At 32.1% G+C, this 25417-nt stretch overlaps 1 protein-coding gene across 8 annotated transcripts in view; it reads right to left on the bottom strand.

The window, feature by feature from the left end:
- Phtf2 (putative homeodomain transcription factor 2) overlaps positions 1-25417 on the bottom strand; it is a 130652-nt gene that overhangs the window by 11541 nt on the left and 93694 nt on the right. For 6 of the 8 annotated variants that reach the window (XM_048786211.1, XM_015488396.2, XM_048786208.1 and 3 more), the window contains 6 exons: positions 19379-19534; positions 14366-14584; positions 5110-5238; positions 3363-3635; positions 3021-3152; positions 897-983 (listed from right to left, as the gene is read on the bottom strand). In XM_048786211.1, the coding sequence (XP_048642168.1) occupies positions 897-983; positions 3021-3152; positions 3363-3635; positions 5110-5238; positions 14366-14584; positions 19379-19534 (996 nt within the window). Of the gene's footprint in view, positions 1-896; positions 984-3020; positions 3153-3362; positions 3636-5109; positions 5239-14365; positions 14585-19372; positions 19535-25417 lie in introns of those variants that run through there. The other 2 variants (XM_048786209.1, XM_048786213.1) reach the window with 2 other exon arrangements.

The following is a 25417-nucleotide window of genomic DNA, read 5'->3' as shown; positions in this document are numbered from 1 at the left end:
TTTTTTTTAATATTTATTTTTAGTTGTACACAATACCTTTATTTTGTTTATTTATTTTTATGTGATGCTGAGGATCGAACCCAGAGCCTCGCACATACTAGATGAGCACTCCACCACTGAGTCACAGCCCCAGTCCAAATTATATATTTTTAAGAGAAACATTTCCCCCTCCTTGTCATACAGAGTCATACAAAGCTTCCTTGCCATCCTGTGTGGTGGGCAGACCATTTTTCTTATCTACTTTCTCACTGAAGCTGGAGGCTTTTGAAGGTTCTGACTTCAAAGATATTCATACCAAACATATTCTGGTACGAATATGTTTAAAGTAGTATGCTAGACAAGCCCTCATTGCTATCCTCATGTGCGCATAAAATTTCAAGTTTATAGGATACTAAGATTGACAATGCACCTCACTTTCTTCACCTGCCATAGGATTAATGCATATACATAATTGCTCTGCTTTTCAGTTTTACCTTCATTTTTAATCTTTTATCATCTTGTGTGTTCAGATATGTACATTAAAAAGCTCGAAGAGCAGGCTGGGGTTGTAGCTCAGTGGTAGAGCGCTTACATAGCACATGTGAGGCACTGGGTTCAATCCTCACCACCACAGAAAAATAAATGAAATAAAATAAAGGTATTGTGTCCATAATTTTTTTAAAAAAGCTCAAATATAAAAACCAACATATGTACATGTGTGTTTATCTGTCTACTGATCACGACACAGAGATAAATAAAATATATTTACTCATTCCACTGGAAAAAAAATTGCAAAAAGTCAATTTCGAAACTTACCCGTTTAGGCTTACTTATATTATTACTTTATTATTAGAAAGCCTTCTGAAATAATGTTTAGTATCTGATGTTTAATTTCTACCTAGAACAAGTCAACTCACCTGAGCACAACAGATAAATACAACTGAGATAGTCAACAAGAAAGCAGATGAAACTATTACATCAACTGATCTCTGAGGACCTCGACGCTAGGGAAGAAAAAAAAAAAGAAAAACACTTTTAAATATATATATTACTAATTAGCAGCTAATTTCCATTCTTTCAATAAATGTGTTGATCCATCACTGCAGATTGGTCATAGTTTATAATGCTGAAAATATACCTAACTTTTCAGATAAATTTTAATTACAAAGTGTTAAAATTTCCTGCCAATTTGCAATATACTAAAAATAGAATCCACACAGCATAGAATTGTTAGCATACCTTTCAAATATTTTTGTCAAACACAATAATCATTTATTCAACAATTGTTTCTTGAGTGCCTGTTCAAAGTGAGGCACTGTATTACGCATAATAAATATAGCCAAGAACAAAACAGGCATGGTCTCTACTGTCACAGGAACTAGTAGGGGCGTGTAACAACAACTTGTAATTACAAATATATATGTAAGCTGTGATAAAGTGCTATGAAGGAAAAGTAAAGATGGGTTGCGTTAAGATAACACTCAGGGAGACTTAATTTAGATTTGGGGGCTATGAATATGGACCTGGGACCATCTCCCCGAGGAAGTGATAGTTTTACACCAAACTAAGGTGCAGGGGAAGGATGACAGATATCAGTGCTCTAGGCAAGAAAGAAGAATATGTGCAAGTGCATAAAGCAGGAAGGATCATAATGTATTTAAAGAACTGAAGCAGTCTAGAAAGTTAGACAGGGAAGTTATTTCAAAATGAGACAAAAGAGGTGACAAAGTAGGGCCTATGTTATAAATAGCATTATAAGCCATATTAAGATTTTGATTTTTATCCTAAAATCAATGGAGATTTTCCAAAAAGTTTTAAAAATTCTATGATTATATGAATTAAAGATTTCTTTTAACAGGTTGAAGAAAGCACTGGAGGGAGTATATATGAAGTCTCAGAGGCCAGTTAAGAGACAAATGCAGTAGCAGAAATTGAATGATGACTTCATTTAGGGTGGCAGAAATGAAAACAAAGAGGAAAAAAATAATAAGATATATTCCAGAAGTAGAAAGGATAGGAAATGGTAATATTGAATACTGGAAATCAAGAGAGGAAAGCTAGTATCAAGGATAATTTCTAGGGCTGGGCTTACATGTTTTCCTTATAGAAACATAAGCTCCTAAGGGCAATGACTTTGATCTAAACAATAGTAAATGGCACATGGTTAACATTTAAATAAACATTACTATTACTATATAAAATCATCCAAGTACCAAAAATAAATGTAATACCTATTTAGGATTGCTAATGATGGGAAATTTTGAAAGAATTCTAAGTCAAGCAACAGAGATCATATCTATCCTCTCCATACATCCCTCACAGTAAGAAAAAAAAAATCTATTCCAATTTTTAGCATTTATCAATGAAGACTAACAGACTAAACAGAAAAACAATTTAAAAAACCATATATAAAAGCAAGTAGTGCAAACTTTTTCTTTTTCTCTTTCTTTTTTTCTTTTTTTTACTTCTTTCATTGTTACTTCAAAATAAAAAGCATTAAAGATCTAGGTATGTCAGAGTTTACTTGTATTTGAGTCAATTTTAGTAACAGACAGTGTTATTAAACATCCTTGAATTTGCATGATTATTCCACATATAATGATTCATTACTATTTAGTACCATAACTAAAAAAAAAACCCAGAAAAAAAAACTATTGTTTCTAAGACTAACTCAGATGTTTTCTTTTTCCTCTAGAATTTTCATATCTTAATTCCATAAATGAGAGAATTACTTGAAAGATTAAAGAAGAGAACAGCATGAAACAAATGACTTAGAACCACAAGCTAATATTTTAAAACATTAATAGGTCACATCAGTAAGGAGACTCATTGGTTATGCATTTTTCAAGATTCTTTTTTAAGTGGTGGGCTCCCTCTGCTGGTTGTGATTATCATTCTTGGTGGGAACATCCTTAATTCAGTACTTGAATGAGGAATTGGAAACTATACATCAATAGACACATACGTATTGACAAAGAAATTGGAATTATTAGAGGAAACCAGCATGTAAGAGTATTTTTATCATTATTATTTATTTCTACCTTAAGATAGGAACGGAGAGAGAGCCACATTTTTATATTCTGTACTTTTTTCAGCCGGAAATGAGGAACCTCAGATTTTCGTGCCCTCCTTGCAGATGTTAAATGTCCAAAGAGTTTTGCAAAAAGTAATCGCTAAGAAAAATAATTAAGATGAGGATTAATTTTCAAATAGATTACCACAGAAAGTCAAAATATTGATTATTTTTATTTTTTTATGTACTATAAAAGCGAAATAAAAATAGGTCAAAATGATCTAGTGAAACACTAAAATACTTCAAGAATACTTTGGACATTATGAAAAGGATATTATGTTCTCTATTTAGAAACCTACTTTATACCCACCTGTTTATAAGTTCTTTCTGCTACACAGAGCAAGAAAAAGAAAATCCATACAAGAGACACACGAACCACAAAACTTATTATAACCATAGAAAGAACCATGACATCTTCATTAGAACCAAATGCAATCACATAAAGTTCTGAAGCAGAATGTGCTGTGAGTTGTTCCAAGTCTGTAGCTTGAGAGAGTCGGAAAACAAATGGGGTTAAACCCAGGATTAGAGAGATTACATTTCCAAAAATCTGGTATCCTATTCCTGGTATATGGCTGTTCACCTTGAGAGAGCCAGAGGGAGAGAGGAAAAAAGAAAAAATATAAATATATTTTATCAAAAGTAAAATCAACTCTTATTGAGCCTTTATATAACAACAGGAAATAATTTTGTTAAATTTTATTAGTTTTAATACATGAAAAATGAAATTTGAGAGCTTACTACACATAGACTATAAGTCATTTATTTCTTCAGTTTTTAAAATTGTTGCATCATTAAGTAGATGCAGAAGGATTAACTATCTCATATATTAGATGTTTAAAAATCATTCACATCTCATTATTTTAAAAGTTAGAAATATTCAAATATTGCAATATTAAAAAATGAGATTTCATACACTTAAATTTGATTCTTTAAGAAAAAAAACCCTAAAACTATATTTATCTGATAAATTTCTACCTTGTGTTTTTCATTAGAGTTCAATATACAAATAAATGTTTCCTTAAAACTAGTTTAGAAAAAAGAGCATGACAGAAAGAATTAAATAGAAAGATGAAGAAAATCTAAGGAGATTATTAAAAATGAGAAATATTAAATAATGGGAAAATATGAGTTTCCAATATGCTAGGCTGGTAGAACTGCAAGGATCTTAAATCACAGATGAAGCCAAAAACACACATGTAGCTAACTTTTCTCATATACTTTAGGTAAATAAGATTGTTCTAAGTTATGTACCAGTTCACAGATAGTTAGGCTACAGAACACCACTATATGCAAGTCTCTAGAACCTCCCTAGTTGATTGGTTTCAATTATTCACATTGAGGTATGAAATAGGGAGCATATTAATTTCTAGATCCAGTTATTTTAATTCTTGTTCTGCAAAAAGTAAAGACTAGACTTCTAGCATTAAAATGTACCAAAGAAATTCAGAATTGAAAGTTAAATCATATCTAGTTGTCTAGAGAAATCAGAAAAATTTTAAAAATAATTATCTTATAAAGGAAATAGTTTAATAGAAACTGAAATTAAAATCCATAGTATTTGTACTATACTTCTTCAAACTTCAATATTTTGACCAATGTCTGTATTACTTCTATATATTTAAGAAAGCAAGCAAGAACAAATATAAATTTTCTACTTCAATTTTTTTTTAAATTTTAGGTTCTAATAAATATATGAACCAACAAGGACAATACAGAAAAATAAGTCTTCATCAACACCTGTCGATTAAGTTTCTCAGTTTTATCCATTGAAAGCAAAAAAGACAGTAACATAAAACAGGAAAATTTTACACTGTATTCTATTCTTATTACATCTATTCTTAGAGAAATGAAAATGCTTTTTAAAAGATTAGAGTGATTTTATACCAAAATAATTGTTTAAATCACAGATGAAGCCAAAAACACACAAATAGCTATTTTTTAGGGTGAAGGCAGGAGGCAAGCAGGTCATTAATATAACATTCCAGTAATTATTTTTTATATTGACAACCAATAATTTTACCCTTGAATTAAAAGAATAAAAATTTAAAACTCACTCTGTTCATTATCATTCCACTGATTTCAAGTACAGACATGTCTGCTTTCTTACAGTCATTGCCTTCCCATACTATAGCGCTTATTTTTTCTAATCCCGGGTGGGAGCTATGAAGCCAGGGCACATGACTCTACAAAAAAATAAAATAAAAATTGGTGGATCTATGTATTACATTTCATAAATTAAGAGTATGTATATAAAGTTATATATAGCTACATATACAATTTTAACTATGTTAAAAATAAAAATTGATAAATACATTTACCATTTTATTTTTTTTATTAGTTGCTCAAAACATTACAATGATCTTGACATATCATACATTTGATTCAAAACATTTTATAAATGGAACATAAATATCTGTGCATTAGCTCTAACTATACACACATGATTTTAGATACAATAAATTCTAACTTAAATTTATTTTATACATTGAACAGATGGCATAAGAAATTATATAGTTATAAAAATGTAGAACCTTTCTATGATAGATATTAGGCAAACTATCATTCAAAAATATATTAAAATGTATCAGCAAAACTACTTGCCAATCAGTCTATATAGCTTCCAATATACTAATATTAAAAGACAAATGGATGTCAAATTGTCCATAATGATCAGTGTCTAATTTACTATCAATGAATACAAAATATGATAGCAGAAGTTTGAACCTCTTAGAAAGACTAAATAGTGATATAATCTCATCCTGAGAGAGATTCTTCCTCATACTTACCTTTATATTTGATTTAGTAACTTTTCTGATATTTGAATCTACAATTTCTCCAAAGGATCAACTTAAGTTGTTTTGGTCCAGATTAGAGAAAACATTGTAAGCTGAAGCACAGATAACTAGAAGTTTTATCTGAAGTAGAATAAAGTATCTCTCAATGTTTCAAAGAATAAAAGAAAAATTGAAAACTTTATGATGAAGAATCAGATACTTAAGGTTTAGATCTATAATTAAAAGAATAAAACCTCAAAATAGGATAGCTGTATTAAAAATAGCAAGATGATTAATGAAACACTAACCTCAATGTAATTAGATCTTGAGAAGAAAAGTAACACTAAAAGATATAAGACCCAAAATAAGATGAATTTATTTGTATATATCACAGAATTTGTGACTTATAATTTTTCTAACAGGATGATATACTTCCCATATCTTATAATAAAAAGGGTAGGTTTGCCATTCATAACAAACCTCAGGGAACTAATCAATAGATCTTTTGACATTCTAATATTTAAATTTTACAACATATCTCATTAAAATAACTTCTAATGATGAACAGAAGACTATTCTAGCTACATCAACCTTTGGAGAGTAAAAAAAAATAGGATTAAAATATGGTAAAGAAATGTTTCTGTAAATTTAAGGAATACAATTTTTTTTCTAGTGGGAGTAAAGTTGCACTGATTCATTTCAATTGAAGTTGACAAATAATAATATAATAATATATAAGAAAACAGAGACAGAAAATTTTTATCTTTTCCAAAGATGTAACTATAATATACATTTACTTTTATGCTATATATTTCACTATTTGAGAACTTTAAGAGTTGGAAGATACTAGTCATTAACTATCAACTTAATTCCAACACATGATGTTTCATAATTTATTCCTGAAATATTCTAATTTGGGAAATAATTCACACCAAAATGTTATCAAACTTTCTCTGAAAATTTAATAATAGTGAAACATAATGGAAACAACACTAGGAAACAAGAACCTGAATGGAAAGAGAGTTAAGCTTGGGAGGTAACAGATTTTAACTAGAATTATAGACTTTTTTTTTAAATTTTTTTTTTTAAGAGAGAGTGAGAGAGAGAATTGTTTTAATATTTATTTTTTAGTTATTGGCAGACACAACATCTTTGTTTGTATGTGGTGCTGAGGATCGAACCCGGGCCGCACGCATACCAGGCGAGCGCGCTACCACTTGAGCCACATCCCCAGCCCGAATTATAGACTTTTTATTAAAAAAAAAAAAAAACTATTAGTCTATATATAACAGGAGTTAAAGGTCTTCCTGATTACCTTAAAGAAAGGTATAACAATAAGATTGATTGACCTGGACACAGAAATAGAATATCAAGAAGTTCTTTACTGTCCTTCCAAAAGTACTTATTTTGTATCCAATTACCTTACCAGTTACTCTAACCAACCTTTGCTATCATTTTCTTATTCTAGAAAATCAAAATGTAAGAGAATTTTAGAAGTTAATTAAAAGAACTCGTTTCCCCCTCCCCATATGAAATATATAATGAAAAACAATCTTGTTGAAACATGTGAATGGAGAACAGATGAAACACTCACCCCTTTTTCTTTTTCAATGATTTCCACTATAAAGCTTTTTGTGAAATACAGTTTGGAAGACTGGAAGATTGGCTCAATCTGGTGATTTCTTTCTTTTTTTTTTAAAAAAAAATCTATTTATTTATTCTAATTTGTTCCACATGACAGCAGAATGCATTTCAATTCTTGGTACACATATAGAGCACGATTTTTCATGTCTCTGGTTGCACACAAAGTAGAGACACACCATTCATTTCTTCATACTTGTACTTAGGGTAATGATGGCCATCTCATTCCACCATCTTTCCTTCCCCCATGCCCCCTCTCTTCCCCTCTGCCCTGTCTAAAGTTCCTCCACTCCTCGCTTGCTCCACTGCCCCATCCACATTATGGATCAACATCTACATATCAGAGAAAATATTGGGCCTTTGGTTTTTTGGGATTGGCTTACTTTGCTTAGCCAATATTCTCCAATTCCATCCATTTACCTGTGAATGCCATGCTTTTATTCTCTTTTATTGCTAAGTAATATTCCATTCTGTATATATACCACAGTTACTTTATCCATTCATCTACTGAAGGGCATCTAGGCTGGCTTCACAATTTAGCTATTGTGAGCTGTGCTGCTATAAACTTTTATGTGGCTGCGTCCCTGTAGTACGCTATTTTTAAGTCCTTTGGGTATAAACTGAGGAGTGGGATAGCTGGGTAAAATGGTGATTCCATTTCAGGTTTTCCAAGGAATCTCCACACTGCTTTCCATATTGGCTGCACCAATTTGCAGTCCCACAAGCAATGTATGAGTGTGCTTTTCCCCCCACATCCTCATCAACAGTTACTGTTGTTTGTATTCTTAATAGCACTATTCTGACTGGAGTGAGATGAAATCTTAGAGTAGTTTTGATTTGCATTTCTCTAATTGCTAAAGATGATGAACATTTTTTCATATATTTGCTGATTGACTGTATATCATCTTCTGAGAAGTCTGTTCAGTTTGTTGGCCCATTTACTGATTGGGTTATTTGTTTTTTGGTGTTTAGTTTTCTGAGTTCTTTATATATCCCAGAGATTGGTGCTCTATCTGATGTGTGTGTGGTAAAAATTTGCTCCCAAGATGTAGGCTCTCTATTCACCTGATTGTTTCATTTGCTGAGAAGAAGCTTTTTAGTTTAAATCCATCCCATTTATTGATTCTTGATTTTATTTCTTGAGCTACATGAGTCTTATTAAGGAAGTTGGGGCCTAATCTGACATGGTGAAGATTTGGGCCTACTTTTTCTTCTATTAGGTGCAGTGTCTCTGGTTTAATTCCTAGATCCTTGATCCACTTTGAGTTTTGTGCAAGGTGAGAGGGGTTTAATTTTATTTTGTTGCATATGGATTTCCAGTTTTCTCAGCACCATTTGCTCAAGAGGCCATCTTTCTCCAATGTTTTTTGTGCCTTTGTCTAGTATGAGATAACTGTATTTATGTGGGTTTTTTTCCATGTCCTCTATTCTGTATCACTGAACTACAAGTCTATTTTGGTGCCAATACCATGCCGTTTTTTGTTACTATTGCTCTGTAGTATAGTTTTTAAGGTCTGGTATAGTGATGCCACCTGCTTCACTCTTCTTGCTAAGAATTGCTTTGGCTGTTATGGGTCTCTTATTTTTCCAGATGAATTTCATGATTGCTTTTTCTATTTATATGAGGAATGTCATTGGGATTTTGATTGAGATTGCATTAAATCTGTATAGTGCTTTTGGTAGTATAGTCATTTTGACAATATTAATTCTGCATATCCAAGAATAAGGAAGAATCTTTCCATCTTCTAAGGTCTTCTTTTATTTCTTTAGCATTCTGTAGTTTTCATTGTAGAGGTCTTTCACCTCTTTTGCTGATTCCCAAGTTTTGTTTGTTTGTTTGTTTTTGTTTTGAGGCTATTGCAAATGGGGTGGTTTTCCTAGTTTCTCTTTCAGAGGATTTGTCACTGATGTACAGAAATGCCTTTGATTTATGGGAATTGACTTTATATCCTGCTACTTTGCTGAATTCATTTATTCTAGAAGTTTTCTGGTAGAATTTTTAAAAATTAATTTATTTATTTTGTTATGTATGACAGCAGAATGCAGTTCAATTCATATTACACATATAGAGCACAATTTTTCATATCTCTGATTGTACACAAAGTAGAGTCACACCATTTATTCCTTCATACATACACTTAGGGTAATGATGTCCATCTCATTCCATCATCTTTCCTACCCCCTGACCCCTCCCTTCCCCTTCCTTCCCTTTGCCCTATCTAAATATCCTCCATTCCCACATTCCACCCCCCAAACATGGTACATTATCTTTTTAATATATTTTTATATACAATTTGCCAGAATTTTATTGAGAATTTTTGCATCTACATTCATTAGAGATATTGGTCTGAAGTTTTCTTTCTTTGATATGTCTTTGTCTGGTTTTAGAATTAGGGTGATATGGGCCTCATAAAATGAGTTTGGAAGTGTTCCCTCTTTTTCTATTTTGTGAAATAATTTGAGGAATATTGGTATTAGTTCTTCTTTGAAGGTCTTATAGAACTCAGTTATGTATCCATCTGGTGCTGGGCTTTTCTTGGTTGGTATGCTTCTGATGGCATCTTCTACCATTGCTAGAAACTGATCTGTTTAACTTGTGTATATCATCCTGATTCAGTTTGGGCAAATCATATGACTCTAGAAATTTATTGATGCCTTCAATATTTTCTATTTTATTGGAGTACAAATTTTCAAAATAATTTCTAATTATCTTCTGTTCTATAGTGTTCATCATAATATTTCCTTTTTCGTCACAGATGTTAGTAATTTGAGTTTTCTCTCTCCTTCTCTTCACTAGAATGGCTAAGGGTTTATCAAATTTATTTTTTTCAAAGAACCAACTTTTTGTTTTGTCAATTTTTTAAATTGTTTCTTTTGTTTCAATTTCATTGATTTCAGCTCTGATTTTAATTATTTCCTGCCTTCTGCTTTTGGTGTTGATTTTTTCTTCTTTTTCTAGGGCTTTGAGATGTAATGTTAGGTCATTTATTGTTGACTTTTTCTTCTTTTTAAGGAATGAACTCCATGCAATGAACTTTCCTCTTAGTACTGCCTTCATAGTGTCCCAGAGATTTTGATATGTTGTATCAGTGTTCTCATTTTCCTCTAAGAATTCTTTAATCTCCTCTTTGATGTCTTCTACAACCCATTGTTCACTCAATAGCATATTATTTAGTCTCCAGGTGTTGTAGTAGCTTCTATATTTTATTGCTAACTTCTAATTTCATTCCATTATGATCTGATAGAATGCAGGGTAGTATCTCTACTTTTTTGTATTTGCTAAGAGTTGCTTTGTGGTATAATATATGGTCTATTTTAGAGAAGGATTCATGTGCTGCAGAGAAGAAAGTGTATTCACCCATTGATGCATGAAATATTCTATATGTGTCTATTAAGTCTAAGTTATTGATTGTATTATTGAGTTCTATAGTTTCTTTGTTTAGCTTTTGTTTGGAAGATCAATCCAGTGGTGAAAGAGGGAAACACTCCCTTTTTTTAATGGCTCAGGGGAAACAGCAAATAATTGCATTTTAAAATTTTATCACATAGGGTCTTCTTATGTTTTCTAACTCAAAATTTAGAGCTCATTCAGTGATTGTTCTTCATCTTCAAGCAAAATCTAAACTGTTTTACTTCTTATCCATTCAAAACTGCCTAAAAACCTTAACTCTTAAAAGATGGTATGTATTTATTTCAAATAAAATCATCCTGACAACTGCTTCAACTGGTGTTTTCAAAGGTGAGAGTGTAGCCATTAAAATCTAGCTTCATCTATTGAAAAGTGTTACTTGATCATGGCTTTATATTTTATGATGTACCCAGCCATGACTACAGGAGAAAAATATTCTCCTATGAATAAGTTGTTACTATTTACAATAAAAATAAACAATAAAACAAAACTCTACATTTGGAAATATCCTGACTAGAACATGTTGTTTCTTCACAAGGAGGGATTTTACTTTTTTAAGGTGGGCAGGAAAGGAGCCTGCAAACTTAACACAGACCCTGGTCAAACAAGAAAAACAAATCTGCTAACTTTTCATTAAAGAGAGCTAGTTTCTATTATCTGATTACTAGTAAAACTAAAAACATGATCCTATGGTGGGGGGCGGGCACTGAAAATAGGCAATGTGTGTGTAAAAATCAAGACTTTAACCCGAAAGCAAAACCAGTAATATGCTTAGGATACCATAATTAGACAGGCAGAATAGAATATTAACAATTTGCAATTTTACAAAGAAGAAGAAAGAAGAAAGAAGATGATGATGATGATAATAATAATGCCATTTATTCTGTGTAAACATCATGAAACACTTTTTTAATCATTTCAGGAAAGCCTAATTGCCATGCATTGAAAGAAAATTTAATTTTTTCATGTATTCAGTCTGTTAATATTCATTAAACACAAACTATATATCAAGTAATGAGTGACAAAATAATAAGGCAAAATACATATGATACCCACTTCAAGTGTTCCTATGGTATCTCTGGGAAAACAACTTCCTTCATCTTAATTCCAGTTATTAGTCTTGGAGACTTAGGTGAGTACTGAGATGACTCATCCAATACTCTATATTCTCATGAACTGTTCATTATTTTCACATTTTTTTTTAAAACCCAGAGACCCTTCAGCTATTCCCTATGGCCAAACCCTGAATCTTGGCACCATACTGAATTGCTAATACTTCTGAAATGAGTCACTGACCACAATCTCCCATCCTTCCAGGTCTCTCAAACCTTCAATTCTTTTTTTTTTTTTTTTTAATTTTTTAGTGTAAATGGACAGATATTTATATTTATCAATTCCCCCATTTTTGTATGTACTTTTTATCATCTTATTTTAAAACTTATCTTTTAAACTGGGACAAGAAAGACTTTCATGTATATTTTCTTCTCAATGTTTTAATTTTTTTGTTCCTCATACTTAGGAACTATGTTGAATAAATTTTTATGTATGGACTCATTTGACCTACCTTCATCTAGTCCATCTTTTCCCCACTGAATTGTAATGTCATTTATGTCATGTATTAGGGATCCATATAAGCTTGTGTCTACTTTTAGATTTTTTATTCTGTTTCATCAGTCTATTTGTTATACATCCACACCAAAATTTTTTTTCTTTTGATACTAGGGATAGAATGCAAGAACACTTTACCACTGAGATATATCACCAGTCATGTTACTTTTAAATTTTGAGACAGGTTCTTTCTAGGTTGCTGAGGGCCTACCTAAATTGCTGAGGCTAGATCAAACTTCCCAAGTCACTGGGATTATAGGCAAGGGCCACCATACCCTGTCCATACCATACTATCTTGAAGTTTTAAATGTAAAATAAAACTAGCAGGAAAAGTCCCCTGTTCTTCAAAATAGTTTTTGCTCTTCTTGACATTTTGCTCTTTAATGTGGACTTTAAATCAGTGTTAAGTCCAATCAAAATCAAAAAAATGAAGAAACAAGATGTTTGAATTGTGACAGAAAAAGTGGTCATAATGGGCATCTCTGCCTGGTACCTACCTTCAATAAATATTCTCCTAAAATTTTATCATTGAAAATGACAGGTTTTCAGAAGTGCTATAAACTGAATGTCTGTGTCCTTGCCTGCCCACCTACCTCTGGGCAAAATTCATATGGTGAAGTCTAAACCCCCAAAGTAACGGTATTTGGAGGTAGAAACTTTGGGAAATAATTAGGCTAGTGGGTAGAACCCTCTTGAAAGATATTAATGTACTTATAAAGACAGAAAGAAACCAGAGCTAGCTCACTGTATTAGGAGAGGATACAGAAACACTACAATGAGCTATAAACCAGGAAAAGGGACTTCACCCAGACTCAAGACAATGGTGACACCCTGATATTGAACTTCTAGCTACCAGAACTGTGAGAAATAAATGTTGTTTAAGCCACACAGTCTGTGGTGTTCTGTGATAGCAGAAGGTTCTTTAATAATTATCTTTCATCAGATTAAGGGGATTATCTTCTACCTCTAGTTTTCTAAGATGTTACTTGTTGATTTAGTTGACAGGATTTGATGAGGTAAGAAAGAATAAGGATTTTTAATAACCATCACATTTCTGTACTGGTGAGTGGATGGATAGAAATGACATTCATCAAGATTTTGAGTGCAATAAAAGAAAAAGATTTTCATGGGAAATTTGTTTAAATTTAAGATACTGATGGAACATTTAAATGAAGACATCCTTTAGAACTATACACTATTCAATAGAGTACCCTACTCACATGTGGCTATTCAGCACTTGAAATATGGCTAATCCAAAATGAGATGTGCTTTAAGGGTTCACTTTGAACTTTGTAGATTTAGTACCAAAAATGTAAAATCTTCATTATTTTTCATACAAGTTATATGTTAAAGGGATAACACTCTGAATATATCCAGTTAGATAATACATTGGCATTAATTTCACCTTTTTAATGTTTTTAATGAGACTAATAGAAAATTTTTAAATTATACATGTGATCCTTATATTTCTACTGGACAGCAAGACTATAGACACTTGATAACACAAATGTCATAGTCATAAAATGAAAATTTGTGAATCATAATCTCATAGGTAGAGTTCAGGCCAATGTGTATATGAATTTGACCATGAAATGTGTTGAATGAGAAAAGGTCTAGTGTATTTAAAACACATTTTGACTTACAAAACTCCATTTAGCAATAACTTCTCAGGAATATATGTGTGCAAAATAAGAGACCCAACCAAACAAAACTACTGAGATTCTCTATTCTAATGAAGCCAGACCAACGCTCACACAAAAAGAAAAAGAATGTTATTTTAATTGAATGTAAGCTACTTCTTTATCTCCGTAAAACCTGTACATACATTCAAAGGAGCTCAACTGATAGCCCCCACATAATTCCACACTGTAAACCAACCTGATGAAAAGGGTCGTCTCTATATTCTTTTTTCACACATGGATTAATTTGAGGATTTTCCACATCTGTCTCACTGGTACAAGATGAACCGCATTCTGCACAATGTAACAAGTCTTCCCATAATACATCTTCTGTTTCAGATTCTGGCCTTGTGCTCTCAGAATCCTGTCTGGAACTTGAACAGCGAGAGCTGCAACTAGTACCCGATTTAGGGGCATCCTGAAATCAAGATATTCTTTGACATTAATACAATTTATGTACCCCTTCCAACTCAAAGGATTCTATCAGAACCATATATTGTTACTTTTTCTAAAACAACAAACACACTGTCAAAGGATAGTGAAAGAAAAACCTTAAAAATATATATTAATCTTTAAGGAGTAACAAAATACCCTCACATCAAAATGCATTTCATTTCATATTTCAGCTCAGGTGTTATTTCACATGCAAAAGTTGTGCTCATTTGTCTTACATCTTATTTATTTTTAATTTTTTTAATATTTATTATATTTTTAGGTGTAGATGGACACAACACAATGCCTTTATTTTTATGTGATGCTGAGGATCGAACCCGGGTCCCGCCCGTGCCAGGCAAGCGCTCTACTGCTGAGCCACAATCCCAGCCCCTATTTTTAATTTTTTTAAAAAATTTCTAAAAAAGTTCAGAATTCAGGTAGGCAGAGAATAGTCCCAGATTATAGAGTCTGCACAATGAAAAGGAACATACTTCAGTGTTTTTAATGGAGCTATTTTCCTACTGAATTTTCTTTAGCAACTGTAGATTTCATTCATATTGCCTACACTTCTCAACAGAAGTTTAAAATTGACAAGTAATCTAAACCAAAAAGATAAACTGACAATTTGTGTTCTTGAGATAATACATGGCATAAAAGTCAAAAGCTAAACGATACAGGTATTTTCTAATAAAGTTACTTGATCCCAGTTTTTAATACATAAAATAAAGATGAGTAAAATTTTGATTTAAATTTTAAAAAGTTTAGCTAAGAACGGTAATAGCTATCCTTATAACCAACTGTGCTCAAATTTTTGGACTTGTTTTTAGCTGTCCTATGCCACTAAGTTGTCAATCCTACTATTAAAATGTTTTATATTTATCCCTTTGTTTTTCCCATGTTATCATCAGAGTTCAGACTTTATCATTCATTCACACCTTAATCATTACAAACTCTTCCTTATGGACACCCCCCTTCTTTTCACATTAACTTTCCTAAAGTATAGCTCTTTTACTTCTTCAAGAACCTTCCACCAAGTAGTATTCCCACTACTTTCTTTGATTTCAAATTCTTTCCACCTAGCTTACTTGTGTTTGGTGCTACTTTTTGACCACAGCCTTTTCCTCCAGTGATATTGGACTACTCTCTAACTCTTAAACAAAGCAGTTTCTTGCCAGTTTAGCCTCTGACTATGTCCCTAACATTTATCATTAATCCTGCCTTCCTTTAAAGATATGTTGAAAATTAAATGAGCCCTGTAGCTCTAATACAAAGTTGGCACAAAGCAGGAGTTCAACAAATATTAATTTTAAGCTGCCTACCTAGAATACTACCTTGTCTTCAAAGTGAGTTATATTTATATTCATATGACAGTAGACTTTTGCACTGCTTTCCAGAGTCTGTAATACTGTCTTAATTAAATGTATTTCATATTCTCCAATAGATCATAATTCTCAAATACTCCATCCTTGGAAGAAACCAACACTTTTTTCTTTGGCTATTCTCACCACAGGTAACAAAATGCCTTGAATGATTAGAATGGGACACCATGAATCTATTATATTTAGTATATTGACAGATGTTTGTGGGAGGAAAGCTATTTAGGAAAAAGTAAACATTTTTTGAAGAGATGACCAGGAAAAAGAATTTTTTTAAAAAAATAAGAGAAAATAAAATAAGAAAAATAGAACAGCAAAAATCAGTCTGCTCTGTTTTACAAAAAACACTCCAAAAATATTTCAGACTCACTAATGTCAGGTAAAATACTTGAAACCAAGAAGTTTTCATTATAACAGAATAGCAAGACACAGAAAGTACTGAGTTTCCAGTTAGTGATAATTTAAAATTTTAAATACAGCTATTTCATTATCTATCATTAACTTCTGATACAGACTTACTAATCAGATAGAAATTGGTAGCAGAATTAAAGAGATGATGATTTAATGATTGATTTCAGGGATAAGGACATGTTTGTAATTCTTCAGTAAGTGTATTTTGCCAAAAACTACTCAGTGCATTATTTTACAAATGTAAAGCCTAAGAATTATTTTCTATAATCACTTACATTTCAAACAGAATTTTACCTGCCATATTTAGGTAATTAAAAGCCATTTTAAATTTTATTATAAACTGCTGATTAAAGCCTAAAAATAAGACATTTTAGAATTGAAAAACACAGTTCATGTTAGCCACATCAAATCTGATTTGTTCTGTTCATTTCAAATCTTTAGACAGAAGGCTAAAACTAAACATACAACCAAATTTAGAAGAGGCGATTATTTACTTGAAGGGAATAATCACTTATAACAGAAATTCCTTGTGTGAGACAATTTATGCATAATTTTACTGAACCCTAACAATGTGTTGAAGTAAGTTTTTTCTTCTCACTGTAAGAATGCAGAAACTGAGACAGAAGTTAAAATATCTTCCCAAAGCCACTTAAATGATGTAACCCTATGGTTTCTTCTTTATGCTTCCCATCAAATGCTACCTTCATTAGATGAAAAGCTAATCTATAATAGGGAGAAAATTTTTAAAAATACTAGTAGAGTATTTTAAAGCAGGGTAAAGTAGCAAAAAAAGAATACATGCGTAAAAGAAGCTGTCCATCTCCCCAGGACACCACCTGCATCCCAGATAACCAAGAAATTCCATCACCATCTTCCCAATAGGAAAACTAGATGAAGCCAACTAGATACAATACAGAAAGGCAAAAACAGGAGTAAGTAAAAGTATACACAAAGAATCACAAGATCCCCACCTCAAATCTAGCACTCTTGTGCCAAACACTATGGCAGTCTTGTATATTATCTACGACTCCCATCCTACCAGAAGATTGAATGATTCTTCCTGAAAAACAAGATGCCCCTTAAAACTGTATCTATATAAATATCACCATTGGGAGGTTTACGATACATTGCTGGGTGTAAAGTTCACCAGTCCCATCCATGAACAAGAGCTTCCCCAGATGTGTTTTAAATTTCTTTTTCATTTACTAGTTGGGATATTTTTATAAAGAGAAACTGAATTCAACTGTTCTATTTTTAGCTACCAAGTTCACCTGAAAAGAACCTAATTAATAGCCTTTGATGATTTCCTTGCTTTCTATCAACATAAAGAGTTTCCAAGGTCATTTTGTATATTTCCTACAACATATAGGAACAAGGAACTGGTCAGTTTTTCAGGGAGACCTATATTTTGCCTGTCTTTGTTTGTGTGTGTGTGTGCTTAAAAAAAAAGTGATCATGGGCTAGAGATGTTTACTGTGTTTTAGGCTTGCCCAAAGGAATTTTCGTACTTCACTCTTGAGGAAAAATAACACCAATAATTTGAAGAGATTATAAGTTTATAATATAAATAAAAATGCAAAACTACAACTCTTTTGTAGTGTACAAACAACACTACAAATCTTTTTTCTACACTTTTTCAAGAGATTTTATTTTGCTATTGAAAAAAATCCTTTAAAGTTAGTTTAACTTAGGAATCAAAGATTTTTAGAACTGAACACAACCAATATCTTCTAGTTTAAAATTTTTACTATTCAGAGGAATAATCTGAAGACCAGATTTTAGTTTTATGTCATTTTTTATATCATTTGAAAAGATTTAAAACAACCAATGCCTATTAATCTATACTTAATACTTAAACTAAAATCTAAAAGGTTTTAAGAAATTTATTTATTTAAAAATCAAGATAAGTAGAATGCTAGGACTGAGTCAAGAGACAGTGTATCCTTGCAGGTATTTTAAAAAAAATCACAAATTTCAAAAATAAAAATTTGTAGAATAAGGTTCTGCCCTTCAAGAATCTCAATAGTTCAAAATACAGCTACAAACTAAAAAGAACAAAAAACATAAAGTGAGAAAATTAACTCCAAAACCAAATAATTTCTTCAATAGGAAAGGGGTCAAGTAGCCTTCCAGCACCAATGAACATATGTGTGTAAAAAGACTGAATTTCACAAGTTTGACTGCTTGGTTTAGAAAAAGGAGATAGCACATCAGATGATTTGTGTGTTTATATTATTGTCTGTCTAATGTCAGCCACAAAAAAACACAAAACCATAGTCACCGGAAAGATTAACCAGAGATATAAACACAAAGCACTGTGCAAAGAAGTAACTCTTCTAATCTTAACACTTTGAAAGTATTCATATTCCAGTCCAGCATATCATTCGATTTTTTAATAAGTTTAACCCAAAATCTTCAAGAAAAAAATACTAATATACTTCAATAAGAGTAGAAGATAATGTTGACCAAAAAGTAACATAAGGAGTAATTTGCTTTAAAGGCAGATAATGAAATTTTCTGTCCTTAAAACAGAAACTAAAAATAAAATGGAATAACATTCTTTTTCTATTTATGTCGTTTTAAGGTCAAGAAATGTGATAAAGTTGGAAAAGCATTTTAGAGAAAAAAACAAAAATCAATAAGGAAAAATAGAATAAAGGAAGTCAGAAAAATAACTTTACAATAATCAAGAATACATAAAGCCTTCTAAAAGAAAAGAGTGATATAGTAGTTTACAGATTGTCTCCACAGATAGTCTTCTTTAAAAATAAACAACAACCTGAATATATGAGTCTTCAGTGATATTGCACAAAATGAATACAAGTGTGTAGCTGTTAATCAATGTGTGTAATACCTAAATCTAAATTGACTATGTATCAAGATTGTATAAAAATAACAAATATAGGTAACTTATTTCAACAATAATTATCAATTATAAAAATAAGTTGTAAGTTAGCAACACATAAATCTGGTAAGACCAAATTTTATACCTCATTAGGATAATGCTTCTTATAATGGTGTGACTTTCTATTCCGAAGAATGTTTTCAGAAGTCCTGTCCACATGACGGCGTATTGAGTATCCTGTTTCAGGACCTTCCTCACTGGACACTTCATCAGAGACATTTGTTATTGTTCTTTGGGCATCCTAAATTGGGAGTACACAAAGAGGATTATAAGCAATTTCTGACTAACCTTTTAGCTTTAAAATGGCAATATTTCAAACTATATATACATAAACACATACACACACACACACACACACACAGATTTTCAAAACAGCTTCAATTATGTCAAAGTAAATAGTAACTACTATCTCATTTTCTGCTAAAGTTTATTTTTTATTTTCATTTTTGCATAAATGTCTTAAATCAGTAACTATACTCATTTTACTTGGACTGAAAATGTAGCTCACTTGTCTTAGCCATGTGCAAGACCTTGGCTTTGATCCCTAGCACTACAGGGAAAAATAAAATGTATATTTCACTTTTAAAAGTAATTCAACAGTAATTTGTCAAATATTGTTCCACAACATTTTATTCATAAAATGATTTGAAACAGTCTACAAAATTAAGAAATATAAAATAGGACAGAAGCAGAACAGATAGAAGAAATTGAGAGACCTGAGAAGAACTTTTTCCAAACCAAAAAAGACCAACAGTTGTAAGATATGCTACTGACTTAATCATGGTCCACAGTGCAGCAAGAGGTATATGGTGGTATACATATCAGAAACACATTATGTATCAATCGATTTTTAAGAGACATTCAGATTTTAGAAATTCTGAAATTGAAAAACTCTAGGACCAAGATATAGCTCAGTGGAAGGTACTTGCCAAGAAGGCACCAGACCCTTGATAAAATACCCAGCACAAGAAAGAAAAGAGAAGGATGGAAGGGTGGAAGAAAAGAAGGAAGGAAGGTTGATTCCAGAGGCATAAGTTCTATCTTCGTGCTCCTCTTAATGATAGTAGGTGACGAATACACGAGTATGTGTTTGAAAACTGTGAGTGAAAATATATTGATTGAGTGATGACAGTGATATGAAGCTCACATTACCAGACAGCTAAATGCTTGAAAAAAGTCTAAAATCATAGTAAGTGACTAGATTAAATTATAGGCCCATGCTGTTACATAGCTACTGACTAATACTAGAAAGTAAATGTACACTCAAACAGTAACACACACTTCACCCCAAATTAGAGAATCCTCTTTATCTACTTCCCCCGAAAATGCTAATGTTCACATTCCTAAATGTAACAAAGGTAACATCTTTTAATTTGACTATACTGTTTTTTTTTTAACTAGAAGAATTTTAACCAGAAAACTTAGGCAAAAAAAAATGAATCAGAAGTCATTATATTAGGCTCTGTAACAATAAACCCAGAGTTTCTTTAAGTTTTATTTTGGAAAAGTAAACGAACAATTATTACCTTCAACATATAAATATGTTCTCAATAAGATTTTGTTTTCAGAGCATTATTACTAATAGAGTCCCTTGGGCAAGATGGCTAACTAGAGGCCGCATGCTTCCCTCCAAAACAAAGACAAAAACAACAGCTATTTCACTGGAGTGTTTGAGACAGAATGCAGAGGAATGTGGCAGAGACACCAAGAGCACAGAGCTAAAAAAGGAAACTAAGTACAGGGCACTCACCCTCCTGTCTCTTAAGATCAACCCTTAACCAAGAGGGGCTTTACTTGACAGGGAAAGAATAAGATCCCCAGCAGTCCCCAGGCATATCACAGACACCCAAGCATTTGCTGCTGGAGAAGCCTGCAGTCCTCACAGATTCTGAGCCTGTTTTAGGGATTACCATACTACTGCTTGCTCCAGAGAAAGACAGAGCCTAGCCCATGTTGTGTCCTCCCACACCCAGGTTCCTGCTGAACAGTTCCATCTTAAGACCTTTCTCACCTTCCCACATCTCCACAAAGCATCTGGGAAGCCCTAGCAAGCACGTGAGTGATCTTATTAACCTACCTTCAGCACCCTGGAAGCAGACAGGCAACCTTGCTTGCACACCAAGCAACACCAAAAGCAGCAAGGCAGTATACTATGAATAGGTTGGCTCCTACAGGCTCTGCAAAATCATACATGCACAGCCCTCAAACACTGAAGGGCACCTCTCTGGACACTTAGAGGTACTCTACCCAGTCACCTACAGACACTACTGACATTGATTATAGCTGAAGAAGTTATACAGAAACGACACTATACTTGGATGTGAAAACAGCCTACTTAACCGACACTCTAGGATATACCATCAGAAGAAATCTATTATGAAAGCTGTCCTATAAAAGTGATATAGGCAACTAATCTATCAGATGAACAAAGATCCATGTAGGGACACAAAAGTAATAAGGGAGCTTGATTCCTACAAAAAAACCACAATAACTGTAGCAACACACCTGAGACCAGAAAAGGAAATTAATAAAGTGTAAAAGAATTAAAATGTTTTAAGGAAACCCAATTGATACAAGTGAACATAGTCAATTCAATGAAATAAGGAAGACAATTCATAAGAAAAAATGCATCAGAGATAAAATTCAAAAACACAAAAATCTTAGATAAATAACTCAATAAAGGAAATAAAAATTCAGTTGAGAACTTCAAAGCAGAATAAAGCAAGCCAAAAAAAAGAATTTCTGAGTTTGAAGATAGGTCTTTTAAAATGAGAGAGAGAAGCAAAAAAGAAAAATTATGAAGAATGAAAAAAGTCTACAAGACTGATGGGGAGCATGCCAATTTTCACTTTACAAGAGATCCAGAAATAGGTGAGAAAAGGTATAGAAAAACCAGTTCAATGAAATAAATGCTGAAAACTTTCCAAATGTTGGAAAATATACAGATATGCAAGTTCAAGAAGCTCAAAGGACCCCTAATAGATTGAACCCCCCAAAAAATCCACTTCAAAGCATATTTTAGTTAAGCTGTTAAAAGTATAAGAGAATTTTTAAAAATCATAGAGAAAGGCTCAATTCCCATAATGGAATCTCCACTCCACTAACATCAGACTTCTCAGAAGAAGCCAGAAGAGAATGGTATGACACATTTCAAGTTCTGAAAGGAAAAAAAACTGCTAATCATGAATACTGCATCTAAAAAAGCTATTCTTCAGAAATGAATGAGAAAGAAAATCTTCCAAGACAAACAAAAACTAAGGAACTAATTCTACAAGAAATGCTTAAGGGAGTTCTACACAGAAGTTAAAGGATGATAACTATCATCATAATAAAAACACATGAAAGTACAAAATTCACTAGTAGAACAGAGGGAAAAAAAAGAGAAAGAAAATCAAATGACCAACACACACACACACACACACAAAAAAAAAAACAACTACTAAACCACAAAGAATGAATACAAAAAAGGAACAAAGGATAAAAAAACCACCAGAAAAAAATAAAATTACAGTATGTCTTTACTTACCAATATTAACTATGAATGTAAGTGGATTAAATTTCTCAATTAAAAAAAAAGTCTGGCTGAATGGATTTTTAAAAATGACCAAAAGATATAAAGATATGCTTCCTATATGAAACTCACTTCACCATTACCAGTGAAGACACAACGATGGAAAGAGAAAGATAGAAAAAGACATACCATGCAAATGAACACCCAAAATGAACAGGAATAACTATACTGTTATCAGATAAAATAGACTGCCAAAAAGCATAAAAAGAGAAAAATAAATTCACCATATACAATGATAAAGGAATCAGCTCAACAAAAAGAAAATAACAATCGTAAATACATATGTGCCCAACACTGGAGTACCTAATTATATAAAGCAAATAACTATTAGATCTAAAAGGAAGATAGATTCTATTACAATAATAGTTGGGGTAAACACTAGTTAGTATCTAGGAAAGTTTGTTGTCTTGGGTAGTGAGATAAGAAAGACTCTATAAAGAACTTATTTAACCACATAATTGTAGCCACCACATAATCGTTGCACCCTGTTTCTTCAGTTCTAAAATTTGTTTATAATCTCTTGTTGCATACTTGTTATATGGTATAATTCTGTTCATCATGCTCCTTCAAAGGTAAACAACGAAGTAAAATATTTGTCACTGGTATGGGGATGCACTTTTGTCTTCTCATGCACTGATACCAAAACCAGAGAAGGACACAATAAGAAAACCACAGATTAATCTCCATAATGAACACAGATGTAGAGGTCCTCAATAAATTATTAACAAATCAAATCCTAGAGTACTTCCAAATGTTATACAATATGATCAAGTGGGTCTTCTCCTAAGGATGCAAGCATGGATTAACAATTGTAAATCAATAAATGTAATACAGTATATCAACAATGAAGGACAAAAACAGATGATCATCAATAGTACAGAACAAGCATTTGGTAGAATTCCACATAACTTCATAATAAAAACCCTCAAAATATTAGGCACAGCAGGAACACACTTCAACACAATACAGGAGATTTATACACACACACACACACAAACGCACACACACTCTCACAGCCAACACCCTAGCGAATGGGAAAAGCTGAAATTGTTTCCTCTAAGATCAGAACAACAAGACAAGAATATTTATATTTACCATTCTTATTCAATGCAGGACTGAAAATCTTATTCAATATAATACTGAAAGTACTTAATCAGAACAATAAGGCAAGAGAAAGAAATAAAAGGCATCCATATGAAAAAGGAGGAAGTCAAATTATCCCAATTGCAAACAACATAATTTTATATAGAAAAATACCTGAAGATTCCACACACACACAAAAAAAAAACCTGCTAGAACTGATACATTCAGTAAGGTAACAGGATATTAAAAAAAAAAATACAAAATTTAGTAGTATTTTAATATACCAATAGCATAATTACTGAGAAAGAAATCAAGAAAGTAATCCCACTCACAACAATTACAAAAAATAAAAAGTAAAAGCCCAAGAAATTAAACCAATAAAACAAATTATATTTAAATGAAAATTACAAATCATTGATGAAAGAAATTAAAAACAGAAGGCATACCATGTTCATCACCAAAGTGATCTACCTATTGAAGGCAATTCCCTATAGCAATCACATTCTGCACAAAACTAGAAAAAAAAAACACTACTTAAATTTGTATGGAATCACAAAAGACCCTGAAGAGTCAAAGCAATCCTGAGCAAAAAGAACAAGACTAGAGATATCATAATTCCTGGCTTCAAAACACACTACAAAGCTATAGTAACCAAAACCATTATGGTACTGGCATAAAACACAGACAAACAGACCAAAGGAACATAATAAAGAACATAGAAATAAATCCAAATATTTATACACAACTGATTTTTGACAAAGATACTGAATACACTGAAGAAAGGAAAGTCTCTTCAGTAAATGATGGTGAGAAAACTGGATGTCCATACGCAGAATAATTAAATTAGACCCCTATTTCTCATCATGAACCAAAATGAACTCAAAATGGAAGAAAGACTTAAATGTCAGACCCCAAACCATGAAATTACTGCTAGAAAATCCTGGAAAACCAGGGGTGATGCTTTAGGATATTTGTCTAGGCAGAGATTTTTGGATATAACCCCAAAAGCAAAGGCAAAAAAAAAAAAAAAAAGTTGACAGAGGATTACATCAAACTAAATTATTTCTGCACATCAAAGGAAATAATTAACAGAGTTTAAGATACAACTTACATAATGGGAGAAAATATTTGTAAACTATTCATGCAACAAGGGTCTAATATACAGAATATATAAGGAATAACAACAACAACAAAAACTCAACAGCAATAAAACCAAATAATACAATTAAGAAGTGGGCAAAGGACATAAAACTTTCAGAAGAAAATATACAAAGGGCCAATAAATATATAAAAAACATTCAACATTACTAAATGTCATAGAAATACAAATCAAAACCACAATGAGGGCTGGTGTTGCAGCTCAGTGGTAGAGCATTTGCCTAGCATGCATGAAGCACTGGGTTTGATCCTCAGCACCACATAAAAATAAACAAATAAAAGAGAGGTATAGTGTCCACAACTAAAATATAT

The sequence above is a fragment of the Marmota marmota genome, unplaced genomic scaffold (assembly GCF_001458135.2).
Source record: "Marmota marmota marmota unplaced genomic scaffold, marMar, whole genome shotgun sequence".
Taxonomy (NCBI): Eukaryota; Metazoa; Chordata; class Mammalia; order Rodentia; family Sciuridae; genus Marmota; species Marmota marmota.
This window is presented reverse-complemented; position numbering and strand designations above follow the sequence as displayed.